This window comes from Lissotriton vulgaris, chromosome 10 (assembly GCF_964263255.1).
Source record: "Lissotriton vulgaris chromosome 10, aLisVul1.2, whole genome shotgun sequence".
Taxonomy (NCBI): Eukaryota; Metazoa; Chordata; class Amphibia; order Caudata; family Salamandridae; genus Lissotriton; species Lissotriton vulgaris.
Window position 1 is genome coordinate 343,921,324 of NC_141698.1, and position 16,256 is coordinate 343,937,579.

Consider the following 16,256-nt stretch of genomic DNA (forward strand, 5'->3'; position numbering starts at 1 on the left):
ACTCCATGATGGTATTTGGGTACATACCGCCATAAGGATGACATATTGCTGCGTTATGTCCTACTCCAGACATCAGATATAGTCGTCGGGTGGGGGGGGGGGGGGGGGGGGGTGTTCTGAAAGGGACATCTTGTGGAACATTCTGCAAGGCTTGAAGCCTGAAGTCCTTTGTAAAGACATCCGACTCAGTCACTGTCAAAAACGCAGGAATTTGTTGGCGAGACAGAGCTCTGGAGCGCACAAAGGAAGTACGGAAAAACAGAACAGATGAACCAAATATACTAGGCTGATGCAATAACCGAAGAAAGAGTCGCCGCTGGAGCTGCATGGCACCAACTTGCAGCACTGAAGGGCCACTGATTAGGAAAAATGTTTTTCAGACCAATATGACGCCTGAAAGTAATCATGAGGTGAGGAATCTGCAGGAAGATGTATCCATCAGAACAGACAAACAGTGATAGTTTCACTATTTTTGAACAACTTACTGTTAGGAGGTGAAGCATAGCCAACTAATTAAACTGAGCTTATCCAACAGCTTGTAGTTTATAAACTATTTCAAATCCTCGTGGAACTGGTTAGTTAGCAATTGGTTATTTGCAAGGGTATGTAAACTGTAGCTAAACAGGGTAACAGGAAGATTGGTTGCGCTATAGCAGTGTTTACATCAAGGGTGTCCAACATACGTTCGGGTGAGCCAGATCCATTCAAGACTTTCAGGATACCCAACGGTTATGTAAATAATTTCCATTTAAATGTATTGTATGCAACTATACCTAATGTGATTCTCTTGAAAACAAAGGTCATGGACTGGGCATCTCTCACTTTAGTCTCAATACCACTGTAAAATTGAATGTTTGCATAATTTCATCTGGACATATGGGGGGGGGGGGTAGAGGGGGTGGGTTTAACGTCATACACATAATGATCTTTTATATGCAACAAGGTTATCTCTGTGTAACAACCAATAAACAAATTGATTTTGCCCACACTCATTTGCTCTTCAGACAATTTCTGCCTACCATCCCACAAAAAACGAAACAAATTAATAACTACATACCTCACTTTCATCGTTACTGTCATCCAGTGGGGAAAGCATGTAAGGAGGAAAACAAAGGATAAAAGAGTAAGCATCATTAAAAAGAAAATACACATCTTTCTGTATAAACAACAATTATTTGTTAAAGGGAAAAGATTCACTGCGATTCTTCAAACACACAAAATTGGACCAATACAGCTCTTGGAATATTATAGGAACTTATGCATACAAGTTATTGGAACATTAACCTAAGAAAAACGAGGGGCCAGTACAACAGACTTATTGCTGCTTTCAGGCAAAAAAAAAACATTTTACGAGCACAATGAACCAGACATTGATGAAGCAGATACGGCCGCCTTAGAATTGAGATAATATGGGTTTGCCAATGCTGGGGGGAAAAAACTGTCTGGTCACTGCATTATCACACATACAGTCGGTCCTAGTTATAAGCTACCACAGAAAATACCTAATGAGAATTGGTTGGTCCAACCTCGTGGTATCTTCACTTGTGGGGGTTGCAAAGTTTGTTGGCTAGGTATCAACAGAAAAATTAGTTTGAGCTATAACACATCCAGTAATTATAGTCAGGCAATTAATTGTCAGCGTACATATATGGTGTATGTAATTATCTGTGCCTGTGAGAATATGTATGTTGACAGCACTGTACCGCAGTTGCGCGTATGCATTTTAGAACATCTGAGTACGTACAGGGATAAGGAAATGACATACCCCTTAGTTTCACGCACTTGAACGAACAGCAAGTTTGGAGACCCATTTACCTTTCATGGCATTGACGTGATCAAATGAAACACCAGAGTTGGTGACAGATGCCTTAGTTTAAGTCAGGCAGACTGATAGATCTGTAAAACTACGTGCAGTGGAGTTGGCTTTAAATTTGGACCAAGAGTTCCATTGCTTTTTCGAATAATTGGAGACCAAAATGATGATTTTTAGGTTGCACATATTATAGGTTTTGGTTTGTTGACTATATTGTGACCTTTGGATTGGTACATTTGGGATTTTGAATTGGCTGTAGATAGATGTATATTTAAATAATGTCAATCTAGTTTATCATTTAATTTGATGAAAGTCTGAGTGTTAATTCGTAACAATGTTCAAACATAGTGGTTGAATTTTGTAAATAATAAAGAGTACGACCCTCATTTTTATTAGAATGCAATTTTATGGAAACAGATTATGGCATCATTTAAAATAATGTGACGAGTTACTATAGATATGTGGTTATGTAATAACCTGTCACGTCTTTTAATAATGGTAATTACTTATGTAAAGTGATCTTTCGTCCAGGTTTCAAGTCTGAACTGAGCACACTGTGTACCCAGGTAGTTGCTGGTATGGTGATCTTTAGTCTTGATTCCTCATTTGTTTGTTCAGTTTATCCAAACATTAATCTGATATGGATTGTTTAAAATGTGTCAGAATAAACGGTTTGAGGCGAAGCCCTTTAGACATTCACTATGATGCAGTTTACTTGGGCGGTCATTGGAAAAAATGTTTTATTTAGTGGGCATTACGCACGTTGTTCCAATGGAACTAATATTTATACCATCTCCATTTGCTAAAATTGCACACGCTCTGGCCCTGCATCTGATATAGAGCTTGTCTCGATAGGAGTGACGATATGTGATCTATAAATGCATTGTCTATGTTTACTAAACATGTTCCAAGATGGCGTGTACCAGGACCTTTGTTTGAAATGTGGTTTTTGTCTTGCATAAAGCTATTTTTTCCTTCGAACTTCATACTGAACTTTGCTGACACACATAAAATACTTAATTGGTTTAAGTGTTTATGTATGTTATTTTATGTGACAATTTATTACCGTTTATATTAAAGGCGTAAATGCAGTTGTATAAATGAATGTTTAGTATGCACTTATGGAAACAGCTTCTAAAATGGTGGCCGCATGTGATGGGTTAGCTGACATTTATGGTGCCACTGCTCAGCCAACAGAACCTGGTTTGTCAGTACCTCATTAGAGCCAAACACGGCTAGGGGAATGTATTTTGATTTGGGAACTGAGATTATACTGTATTGCTTGTGTCTTTCTTGCTACAAGCAAAGCACATTAAGAGCAGGGTTATGTCATAAAATATGGGTACACTTACTGATGTTTGGATTTTGTGTCTTTCTAGCTATGACCCAAGTACATGAAGTAAACAGTATGGCACGTTTCGTCAATTATGGGAAACGTACTAGTGTTTGGATTTGCGTGTCAGCATAATATGAAGAGTATTAGTGGGTAATGGCAAGAAAGCATTAATCAATTGCATACTACTTGTTTTTTGGTTGAGGTTGCATGCCAGCTTGATATATTGAGAAACTATGGTCTGTGGTATGAATAGGCCTACGTTACTAAATGGATCTGACATGGTACTTTATTGTGATATAGCAGGAATGGGCTATTTTAGTGACAAAGTCTTGCCTGCATTTATGGGCAATAATAATAATAATATCTTTATTTGCGTGATTACTTAAAACCATTGCAACAGTAAAACAGTATCACATTTCTCCAGGTATCAAGACCATTATTAAAATCTTTATATCAGTAAAACAGTAATAGTCAAATTTTCCGAGTTAAAAGTCTTGGTTGTATGCTAGCGTTTGCAGTTTGTTTTAGCCGAAGCGACATTCTGACGTTGTTGAAAGGATTGGTTAAAATCAAAAGAGTCAAAAACTACAGTAATACTGAAAGACAAGATTTTTGGCAATGTGTGGAGCCCTCAAATTACAAGTTTTTCCTCCTAGGTAACACGTTCTGGGACCGCAGAATGTTAGGAGGGACTCCCAGCACTAACGCAGGCAAAGTGCAAAATCAGCGGCAAATGAAGAGACTCTCTGGGTGGTGAAACAGTAGTGCCTGACTCTTAGATGCCTATTGTGAGAGCCCAATTGGTCAATTAAGTACTGGTGTTTAACATTTTTTTTCCGATATATCCATCAATTGGACCAAACAGCATGCTAGCTGGACATCCCCACCTTCGAAGCAGGGTTTTCACTGCCTGCCTGCATGTTCTTATCCCCTTGATCGTTAAGGCAGATTTTAATATAATCCTCATTCCTTTAGTCTCCCACATATACACAGTAAATGTAGCACATCCTCTTTTGTTTCTCTACATAACCTACAGTTGGTTTTTATCTGTGGTCGTTTCCATGGGGGCAAATGGAGCAATGATGGTAGGATACGCAGGCGAAAGTGTTTTTCCTTTGTTCCTTTGCTAAAGCCTGCACCTAAGTAAGATTGAGGGGAAGCTCTCTAAAAACAAACCAGCCATGTGCCTTTTCTTTAATGTAGCTTAGTCCTCCGCTAGCGACATAATTTTTACCATTTTATTTAACATTTCTTTGAAGCTTTTATGGGAGATAGGTCACACCCGTGCTGCTTTTTTTTTTTTTTTTTTTTTTAACTTGAGTTCATTCCAAACATGCGCATTCTGAGACCCAGATTCAGCTCCCTTGATTTTGTGCCAGCATTTGGCAAAGCACCTTTGGTTGCTATTTGTTGCTTCCACAAGCCAAATTCTAATCTTAGTTGTGCCAGCAAAGTGTATTTAGGTAGACTGAATATTATCCCCATGGCCATAGCTACTGTGCTGTCCAATGTGCCTGCATCTGGTCCTCGTAGGCACTTGCTCCCATAGGTGATAGTGGCGGATGAGCTTCGCTTAGATCACTTGTGGCAAAGGCGTGAGACTTTGGCCGGTTAGTTTGAGTTTAATATTTTTTAATACAACCGCCGTTGCATTACCTCTTCTTGCTATGGATTCTTTTTGTTGCAAGAACGTACATTTACTGTCCATTATAACGCCCAGGTACTTGTACTCTTCAACAGTTTCCAATGGGAGTCCTTTCAGTTGCCAGTGGTATTTTTGTGCATTCTTTTTCTGGTTTAGCCCCATCACTTTAGATTTATATAGATTTATGCATAATCCGTTGTTGACCGAGAAATTGTGCATGGTATCTATTAAGTGTTGTAGGCCAACCAGAGTGCGGCTGATCTGTACGAGATCTTCGGAGTTAGGTAAATTTGAAACAGTAAGTCCGCCCATTTTTGGGGCGTGGGAGTTGCATTTATCTAGCTTGAGCGGGAGGTCTGACATAAAAAGATTAAACTAAGTCGGGCCAGAAAATAGCCTTGTTTCAGCCCCTTCGTGGTTGGTATCTTTCTGGATAGGTGGTTGCCCGCTCCCAACTTTATTTGTACCCACGTATCGGTATGGAGGAAAATCAACAGAGTCAGGAAACTCAGTGGGATATTTCTTGCAAATAGTTTATTCCATAGTTTCTTCCCGTCAATGTTATCAAAGGCGGATGAATAATCGATGAAGCAAACTAAGAGTGGTAGGTTGGCATCTTTAACAGCGTCTATCATTTATGGACAAGTATGCCCGCTGCTCACATATACACAGTTTCAACCATGAAAGTTATGGTCATTTTGATCATATTATATATGAATGTATGCATATTAAGTGTATTGGGGTTAATTATACATATGTCATTATCTTTCTGTTTCTGCAGCACAAATATATAACGATACCTGGTGCTTATTGCAAAATGTTGATCGTAACAACATACTGGACAGAAAAAGAAAATATGGATGTTATGTCTAGGATTCACTGTATTTTGAATAATTGTACATTAATGGCTAATTTGAATGGTATATCTGACTAGATGTGCAATTTACTGTTTTCAAAAGGCCTTAATGTATTCAGGAGGGGGGTGAAAAGCGTGAATATGGGTTCCTGTATTGTCATTATCATTATAGTTTTAAAGAATTGGTTTGGAATTAGGATCGGTGTTGGATGAATATGATAATAAATATATACAGTTTAGAGTGATTTTTTTCAATATTTTTTTAAGCTCATCAAGAATGGTTTTGAATTGTGGTTCATATATAAGGTGTTTTTCTATTATGAATTATTTTGTTACCATATGAATTTTCTGACACAAACAACTTAGGTGAGCTGTGATTTGTAAACTTTCTTCCTTTTTCTCTTCATTACTGTCTTTTCAGTCTATTAAAAATTGTCGGTAATTATGCAGTGAATTTAATGGATTTTTTAATTACATGTCTTGATACTACAATAATTTTCTGACCTGAACAAATTAGATAAATATGTTAAGGTTCTGTTGTGTCCAATTTTAGATTTCTTTAGATGTGATAGGCGGACTATGTATATTAGAGTAGATTGTTCACCTAATTTTAATTATGTAAAAAAAAATCTTGTAATTGATTGGATTTTTTTAAATTATGGATATTCTTTGAAATTTGGAGCCCTGATCAAGCTTTGGAATTAAGAGTGAAAGACATTGGCTATTTTGCGGTCTGTTATGCCATTCATCAGAAGAACAGAAAAAGAATAATTCTAAAGACTTTGGAATTTTCTGGGTTTTTTGACTGAAGATACTTTGTCACTGTTTTTGTTGCCTAGCCATATTGTGATGATCACATATACATACGCTATGTCTGCCATGTTCTAAGATGGAGGACGTCAATACTGGCACAATCCTGCAGAGTATCAAATTACCACTGTTGGGCCCTCCAGAAAGAAAAGAAAAAGAAAACAAAAAGGGTGTGGAAAGGCAACAGCGAAGTGAATCGCTTGAGGGGAAACTCAACGTCAACAATGAGCATGGATTGTCATGGAAGCGAAGAGTAAGTTGAGGGTGGACGAAAAAAATATGCTGAACAGGACCGGTATAGGCAAGGGAAACAACAGAGGAGCTGGCTGTGTAGTAATCTAGAGCGCATGGTTACGTGCAAGGTAGAAAGCAGCACACGTGGAGGGCAAGAAAGCACCTACACTCCCATGGACTTCTGAAAGAAACTGAAAAAGGGAATTCTCTGAATGTAAGCCGTGGAAAGGCAATCAGAAACACAATGTTACAGCTACACACCAGGGGAGGAATGAACAAAAGAAAAGGAAGAAGAGCCATTGAATAAGAAGCAAGTAACGGAGACAGACAAGAACGTCAAACAATCATGAGCAACTATGTGATCCAAAGCCCATGCTAAGTATTGGTATTGAGCACAATAAAGCTTGACAGTGCACAGCTAAAGATGTGTGTGCACAAAACAAGCATTGGCAAAACCAATAGATCTAGCCTACACACGATTTATTGGCTTTGTAATTTTTTTTCCCCGCCATGTTACACAGTAGTGTGGCCGCTGAGTAGCATGACTGAAAACAAAGGGAAAAACGAGCATTTGCAAAGCAATAGGTCACGCATTTACACAAGTTAAAACTATTGGCATTGTAAATGACAATGCCTTTTAGTTAGGTTTTAAAAATGAAAACAAAAATAAAAGTCATTGTCATTTGCAATGTCAATAGCTCAAACTGTCGTAAACGCAAGACCTATTGCATTGCAAATGCTTGTTCCCTTGTGTCAGTCATGGGAGTCCTGGAGAATGCACTCACGGAACAGCAACAATGGGCGGGGATAACTCCACTGCGGCCAGTAGGATGAGGTAGCACAGTGAGAGGGGTGTGGCAGAATAGAAAGGTTAAACGGCCTGGTTCTTATGCTACCAATGTTTTTTTTATGCCAGCCATGAACATTTTCACTTGTCCTAATAGTGCAAACGCTGTTTTACATTTACATTTGTAAAATGGAGAAACTTTAGTCTCCGCGGGCTCAGGCAGAGAGAGGGCGCTCCCCTGACGATCTGTGGACCCTGTGGTCCTGCCTCCAGCAGCCTTCTGGCGCACACTCTTCCCCCTTTCCTAATAGCAGACCTTTGTTTTCTGGGAGAGCTGCTAACTTCTCAGAGTTGCGGTCTTTGCTCTGTGCTAAATCATTCACATTTCATGGGTGAGTTTACCAGTGAGCTGGTGAATGTTTACACCATATGTATTTTGAACACATGCTAGAGGGGCATGTTTGCAAATTGCGGCGGCGCCATGCTGATGACAGAGAGTAGAATGCGCACAATGAAATTGTTACATAACTTTTGTTTGTGAGTAGCTTGCAGTCAAAATTTAAATCGCGAAAAATGATTATCTTGAAATCTAACAAACTTCCGCAAGACAAAAGCAATGCAAATACACGACACATGCCAAAAATGATTACCTTGAAATCTAACACACTATTGGGAGACAAAAGCAATGCAAATACACAACACGTGCCTTGTGCAGTTGGAGGAGGCTAGTAGACTGCAGACAGTTCAAGAAAGAAGGGTCATAACACAAACCCAATGAACATCGTTAGGAGAATTGGTAGATCGGTGATTACAACGGGATTTAAATTAGTGTGAAATGAATTATGGTCATTGAAGCCGCTCACAGCCCTCTCTCCTAGGGTCGCTGCTTAGTGGCCCTCTTAATTAAGAACCGCATTTAGCATGAACAAAATGTTACAAACCACAGAAGTTTCAAGGTTGCTCTAATAGATAGACATTTGAATATGCAGTTCTGAAGGGCGGTGTCGGCATGCATTCCCTAATCAGGTTAGTTTGAATTCCACCCTCTGAGATTGGTTAAAATGTATCCGCTTTAAACCTTTTTATAAATAAAGTTACTTTTACAACAACAAGCATTGGCCGCGGCTGTGAAAGTGACACGGCCGTGTGGCCACGAAATAGACACGCTTGTGAAAGTGAACGCGATCAAGCGCGGCAAGTGATGCAAGCAATGGCCGCGCGCGGCCACGAGAAGCAGATGGCGGCTGGACACACGTGCATGCAAGCTTGAGGCCACTAAAAGCCTGTTGTGGCACTTTCAAAAGCCGCTTACTAAATGTCTCGCAGAGCAACACATGCACTGGCTCAGGCAAGACCTAACAAAGTGCTATTATGCAGACAGCACTGAATGCGTCAGAGCTTTTACTTTCTTTACTTTGTCATGTTGCAAACATTAACTGTCCTTATTGCCTGAAACACACCATTTTCAGGGTCTGCTCTTAAGATTCCGGGCATGGTCTGCTCTTAAGATTCCGGGCATGGTCAGCCATCGAAATAGCAGATTTATCGAATAGGAAAATAAATCACAGTGGATGCAGTATTGTGGCCAGAGCGACTGACTTGGGAAGGGGATGCCAAGTTTGAGTCTCTGCATCGGCTCAACATGCTTGTGATTTTGGTCAAATTACTTAATGTGTCATTCCTTAAAAAAAAAAAATTATGTAACCTTCTGTAATGCAACTGGTACTCTTGTGAAGTGCTCCAGTACCTGCAGGTCGAGTTTGCACTATATAAAACTGCAACAAAAAAAAGAGCCGGACTTTAAAAGTGAGAATTAGCGCTTGAAAAATAGCCCGACCTGACACCTCCGTAATTGAGACGAAAAATAATGGAATAAAAGAGCAAACACAATTTCCACTCACCCATAATGATCAGGCATTTAAAATGAAAATTTCTCCTGGTAACTGAATGTATAAAATATGATTCATGTAGACATACCTCTCGCAGGCAGACTCGACAAATCGAAGGATAGTTTGTATAGAATCACACAGCCTACCTACTGCTTTTGGGCTTTTCACAGGGAGAGCTAAAATGCTTAAGTAAATCTTGAATTTTAGCAATTTTTTTTCTACTTTATTAGATAGAAATCTGAGCAGGCGCCAAGAAACAAAAAAAAAGGTACCTCAATTTGCAGGCGAGAAGCGGAGAAACACTAATAAAACAATTAAGCAGTACGTGGTCCATGCTCCAGCCAAGGGACAAGGGTACTAAAATGAAAAGAAGAAGAAAGCAAGACCAACGCGCTGATCAGTGAAAAGCAACAAAATGCGTGACGATGGAGCCAAACAATGGTAATTAAAGTGCAGGCTAAAAGCCCCTTTTTAAAGGTTTTTTGTAAATAGTAGATCGTCAAAAGTGATCATATGCATGCACAGTCTGCAGGAGAGACCTAAAATTAAAAACTTCTTAAAGAAGGATATGAGAACTATGTAAATGAAACGGTCAGTCTGCACAAAAATCCTTCCCTTGCAAATGCAGACTCTTCTAATCATTTGTTAAGCTAAACCAAAGTGTAGCTGAAGAGAGCTTTACCTCATGACAGTGGAAAAGATGCACAACAAAATGTGCTCCATGCAAACTTCTTCGAAAATAACTTATGAAGTTAGACCTTAAACTAGTTACTTACTTTTGCTAACGGCTTATCAAGTAGAGACTATCTGGTCACAGATTCCTTACCTTAGAATAATCCTCAGGTGTCAGACCGTTGCCGATAAATCTTTTTGCAAGCAGTACCCCTGCGCCGGTCGGCGATGTCGTTTGGCGTAGTCTGCACCTGAAGTGACGTGTGAGGTGCCTGGTGCCTATATAGGTGCCACCCAGTGCGGACGTCGGTTTCTTTTCGCGACCTTCCATGCCAGGAGCGCGGAACCATGAATAACACGGACCGCTGGTGTGGAAAAACAGCCCTGTCCCTAGAAATCCATTTGCAGAGCAGGGAGGATGGGTGGATCGGTAAGGAATCTGCGGCTAGACAGGAGTCTCTACCAGGTAAGGCGCTACCGAAGGCAAGTAACTTGTTTATCTGATAGAGACTTCTAGCCGCAGTTTCCTTACCTTAGAATAGATATTCTAGCCATTTTAGAAATCCAGGTTCAGGAAAAAGGGCCTCCACCATTGACAATATTGTGTCCCTAGTATAACTGGAGGAGAAAGCAAACCAGCCTAAAAATCCCGCACTCTTTGCATGCTTCTTTGATTATACCGCTGGATTCGATAGTGTGGACCGGCACATACTCAAACAAATTATATAGATGTTGAATACCAAACAGACTGCTTGATGCAATGCTCACAATTTAATCCCAAATCTGGGAGAGAATCAAGCTCGCACATAATACAGTCACCAGAAAAGTTTACACTGATCAAGGCTTAAAAATAAGGCTGCGTCCTCGCAACTCTGCTTTTCAACTTGTATGCTGCCAATTTTGGTCAATCCTTAAAAGAAGCAAATCTGCTTGTTCCTAGAATGCCAGACGTGCCTATTTCTAATGCAATACACAGATGATATGATCCTAATGGATCACACCGAGGTGGGAATGCAGAAAGAACAAACTGGTGTTGACCTGTTCCAGGACAAAGGTGGTCATACCTGGGCGCTATAACAATAAGAACAAGCATCAATGGAGATTAGGAAACTTCAAAATACAGGGAGCCCTTGGGTACAAATACCTGGGTGTATAGGTTGCAACTAACGGAAAGTCAAAATTACATATAACCTACATTAAGGATATGGGGAAGGCAGTTTAATACCCTGTGCAAAATTTACACAAGCCTGCATAGTCCCTCTACAGAGTCAATACAGATGGTAATAAGAGCTAAACCGCTACCAACCGTTTTTTACGGCCAACCCTGCTTACCCTGGTGTTTTAGCAGCAGGCATGGAGCAGGTGCAATGTCACACCTACAAGCACATTTTTCAACTACCCTCATACACCTGAAACTCTTTAGTGCGTTTGGAATTCGGCCTGAAAAAACAACATCCATTAAATAGGTCTGCTTTCATTAAGTACTATCACAGAACACTTACGTCGGCACCAGTTACAATAAAAGGGGTAATGAAGGGCCTATTCACAGCTGGAAAGTACCCTTCTTCACACTACTTGACTGACGCATGCACAAAACTGAAATGGACTCGGGAAAATTGGAAGCACACGCTGGCTCTGCCTGTGACATTAAAGTCAGTCCTTAAGGAAAAAAAATGTTGTCTGTCGAGGCAGGAAGCTCTCGAAGAAGCCAATTGTAACATGAAGCACATATCAAATTCAGGAAAATGAATAGTTTACCTGTCGGTGTAGTTTTGCAGCTTGACGACTTTCTGGATTCACTATGCTGTGCATTATTCTGCAGTCTAGTGGTTGGGTCCGGAATCGTAGTATTTTGTCCTTTTTTTTTCGTAGCCCAGGTGGGCGTTGGCGTCCACCATTTGGTGTCCTTCCTGTGACGTTGGCACGCTTCCCCCGGAAGCGCCCACCTTTGGGCGCCATTCGGATAATTTTTTTCTTGTTTTTGCCTCGTATTTGTTCATCCTTTTCCAATCTTTTTAAGTTCTTCCTCTATTTAAAGGAACTTCACTTTTGTCTCCTAAGAGTCTGATTGTATACTGTCCCTGTATTCACTCCTCGTCCTGTCTCATCTTTCTGGCGGAGGTGAGAGGGTTCGCTAGTGAATCCAGAAAGCCTTCAAGCTGCAAAACTACACCGACAGGTAAGAAACTATTTGTTTTGCAGCGTGAATCTTTCTGGATTCACTATGCTGTGCATAGGCTTTGCAGCGGTTTGTCTGGTTTGTGGCGGCTGGGTGGAAGATGAGCGTTGGTTGTTGAATATATGTTGAAGCACTCTCTGTCCTACTTGTGCTTCCTTGTTCATCTGTATATCCACGCAGTAGTGCTTAGTGAACATGTGCACTGAAGCCCATGTTGCCGCCACGCAGATGTCTTGGATGGGTGTGTTTGCCAGGAAGGCGATTGTTGCTCCCTTTTTCCTGGTAGAGTGGGCTTGTGCCCCTCCTTTTAGTTCTTGGCCTGCCTGTTTGTGGCAGAACTGGATAGTTTGTGCGATCCATCGTGCAATGGTGCCTTTCGTAACTGGTCTTCCCAGGAAGCTGCTTGCGAAGGATATAAAGAACTGCTTTGTTTTCCTGTGCTCTTTAGTTTCTTCCATGTAATGCATTACTGCCCTTGTTGCGTCCAGAGTGTGTACTGCTCTCTCTGCACTTGTGGATGGTTTCTGAAAGAAACTTGGTATCTGTATCATCTGGTTCATGTGAAACCTTGACACCACCTTAGGCATAAAGTGCAGTTCGGTTCTCATTACCATCCTGTCGTTGTGTATTTGAATGTAGGGTTCCTGTAGCGTCAGCGGTTGTAGCTCGCTTACCCTGCGTAGCGAGGTGATTGCTACCAGAAATGCTGTCTTCATTGTGAGCATCTGTAGTGACGCCTTATGGATGGGTTCAAAAGGCGCTTTCATAAGTTCTGTTAAAACTACATTAAGGTTCCATGCCGGTGGCAGGATTCCGCTTTGGCGGGGCTATCCGCTATCCTCTTGGGCCCTTCTTCTAGAAATCTCTTTACTACTTTGAATGTAAAAAAGCTCTTACCCGTCTCCCCTCTTGTGTAGGCTACTATTGCTGCTAGGTCTACTCTCAGAGAGGTAGAGCTCAGGTTTGCTTTGAGCAGGTGTGTTCAATATCTTAGCACCGTTGATTCTTTGGTTATTTTCTTGTGTAGTTTTTCCTTGATGCACCATTGTGTGAATCGTTTCCATTTCGCCACATAGCACCTCTGTGTGGTAGGTCTCCTTGCCTCCCGTAGCACCCGCAGTGTGCTTTCATGGAGTTTTACGTGTGCAAACTCTAAGTCTTCAGGAGCCAGGCAGCTAGGCAGAGGCTCTCTGGCTCTGGGTAAAGCACCTCCCCGGTTTGCATGGAGAGCAAGTCTCTTCTTTTTGTGAACTAGTGTGGTGGCCCCTGAGCCATCTCCACTATTTGTGAGAACCAGGACCGCCTGGCCCACTGCGGTGCCACCAGAATCAGTATCATGTTGCTGGTTCTGCGTTTGCTGAGTACCCTGTGTATCAGCGGTATCGGGGGAAATGTCTTTGACCAGCTTATCCATAGGGAATTCCCCTGGGATTGTTCCCCTGGTTGTCTGGATGCGAAGTATTGGCATTTTGCATTCTGGCATGTTGCAAAAAAGGTCTATTGTTGGTGTCCCCCACTTCTTGAATAGCTTTAGCGTTTCCTGTGCATTGAGTTCCCACTGAGCCTGTCTGCTTCCACATTGTCCTTTCCTGGTAGGTGTATTGCCAGGAGGTCTATCTGCAGTGTAATGGCCCATCTCCATATCTCCTGCGCTAGGTTGGATAGTGCAACTGATGTGTTCCTCCATATTTGTTGATGTAGAACATCGTTGTTGTGTTATCGGTTTGTATCAACACTCTGTTTGTACAGTTGTTTCTGGAAGGATTTTAGGGCAAGGAACACAGTCTTTAGTTCCAGGTAGTTGATGTGCCTGATCGCATCTTTTGGAGTCCACAGACCCCTAACCTTGAGCTGGTTCATGTGTGCTCCCCATCCCCTCTGGGATGCGTCTGTGGTGATGGTCACAGTTGGGATTGGTGGTGTTAAAGGATTCCCCCTGGTTATGTTCTCCTTGTTCCACCACGCTATCTCCTCCTGCACTGCATGTGTTACAACCACTAGATCTTCCCACCTCACTGTAGCTTGTGACCATTGTTGTGGGAGCCATTCCTGGAATGGTCTCATGTGGAGACGTATATTAGGGATTAGGTGTATACATGATGCCATCATTCCTATGATCTTGCTCACTGTCCTCACTGTCAGAGCTTGCCCCGTCTGGTACTGACGTGTCTCCTTCATCAAGGCGAGTGTTCACTCGTCGCTGGGGAACACTTTGCTCTGTATGGTGTTGATCTGTGCGCCCAGGAAGATCTTCAACTGTTCTGGTCCCATTGAGGAATTTCCCAGTGTACTGAGAATCCCAGTTCTGTCAGCGTCTGTGTGACCCGTTTTGCATGTAGTTGGCACTGTTTGTATGAACTGGCCTTAATTAGCCAGTCGTCGAGGTAGGGATATACATGAATCCCTCCCTCAGTAGGTGCCCGCTACCGCTGCGAGGCATTTGGTGAAGACCCTTGGTGCGGATTTTAGCCAGAAGGCTAGGGCTGTGAAATGGTAGAGCACATTGTTGATGGCAAATCTTAGTAGATGTTTGTGTTGTCTGTTCATGGGAATGTGTAGGTAGGCATCTTTGAGCTCTATAGTGGACATAAAGTCTCCGTCCCTTATCTGAGGGATAACCTCCTGTAGGGATGTCATTTTGAATTTTTGAGTCTTTATGTATTGGTTTAGGAACCCTAGGTCCAGGATGGGTCTTAACATTTCGTCCACTTTTGGTAAAAGGAAGTAGTTCGAGTACACTCCCTTGTTTCTTTCTTTAAACAGTACTGTTTCCATCTCCTCCTTGTGGAGGAGTTCTTGTGTTTCTTGTAGGAGGAGCGCAAGTTCTTTTGCTGAGCACGCCTTGCTTTTTGGTTTCCTGTTTGGAGGTTTCTTTTCCAGTTCTATACAGTATCGGTTCTGTATGATGTTCATTATGCATTTGTCTGTTATTTTCTTCCACTCCTGGAAGAAGTATTTCAGTCTGCCTCCTACTGGTGTTACATGATCGTTAATCCTTGATTTGAGTTTGTCTAAGTCTGATTTGGATCTTTTGTTGTGCCTCTCCCCTAAAGGTGTTGTGTGGGTGGGCACGTTTGGTGGAGCGGAGTCATTTACTGGCCCCCTCTTCTTGATGGTCCTCGTCCATTCGCCCTCCCGCGAAAGGACTGGCCCCTATGTTGGTATTGCCAGGTTTGCTGTTGCTGATCCTGCTACGCTCGATTGTTGCCCTGGTAGTTCTGCTGGAATGTCTGGTGTGACGTTCCAGCTGGTTTCCCCCTCTACCGTTTGGTCTCCATGTCAGGGCGCCTCTTCTCATGCCTCTGAACTGCAGTGCCCCCATGGACCTTGCAGTTTCGTTTTCCTTCTTCAGTAAGCTCTCGTACAAAGCACCTGCTTGTCTGGGTAGGATATGTTTCTACGGCCTTCTCCGGGCTTTCGGCGTCAAGGTCCTGCCAATCCAGGTCCTGCACCACCGAGGATGCCGACCCCAAGCTTGTTTGCTGGTCTTCCTCGCCTTCTCCCTCATGATAGTATAGGCCATCTTCCTCCTGTTGTTCCTGGGGCTCTGGAATTTCGGCGCTCTTCAACGTCGCACTCCTCTTCGTCCTCCACCTCGACGATCGTAGTCTGCTTCGACGGGATGGTGAACCTTTTCATCCTTTCATCGAATTCCTTCTTCCTTTGAAGGATACTGCCCATTTCGGCCTCGAGCCTTCTCTTTTTTCTCTCCATAGCGGTGGCCTGTTCGGCGTCGAGGGTTTCGGCAGACCTCTTCGATGATGTCGAAGTCGGGTACTTTTCTTTCGGCGTCGAGCGCACCTTTTCGGAGACGTGCTTAGACTACCTCGGCTTGTCTTGGGTTTTCGCTGACCGGAAGTCCTTTTCGAAGGATCCCCTGGGCGGTTTGTCCCTGGATGCAGCTGCGTCAGTCTAATGTTTTGGCGCCAGTGCTCCATTCAAGGACTTTGACTCTGATTTTCGAGGGTCTGTCTGGGTTTTAGGGGTCGCGTCTCTTACCTCCTTTGTGGATTTTGAATCGGTCTCTACAACCGT

General features: G+C 42.3%; 1 protein-coding gene across 2 annotated transcripts in view; it reads right to left on the minus strand.

The window, feature by feature from the left end:
* The window catches only part of SETD2 (SET domain containing 2, histone lysine methyltransferase), a 1,045,105-nt gene that overhangs the window by 900,903 nt on the left and 127,946 nt on the right, over positions 1–16,256 (minus strand). The window contains exon 2 of one of the 2 annotated variants that reach the window (XM_086941119.1): positions 1,058–1,073. The exons of the other annotated variant lie outside the window; for it this stretch is intronic. Coding sequence (XP_086797245.1) covers positions 1,058–1,073 — 16 coding nt within the window. The remainder of the gene's footprint in view (positions 1–1,057; positions 1,074–16,256) is intronic. 2 annotated transcript variants of the gene reach the window in all.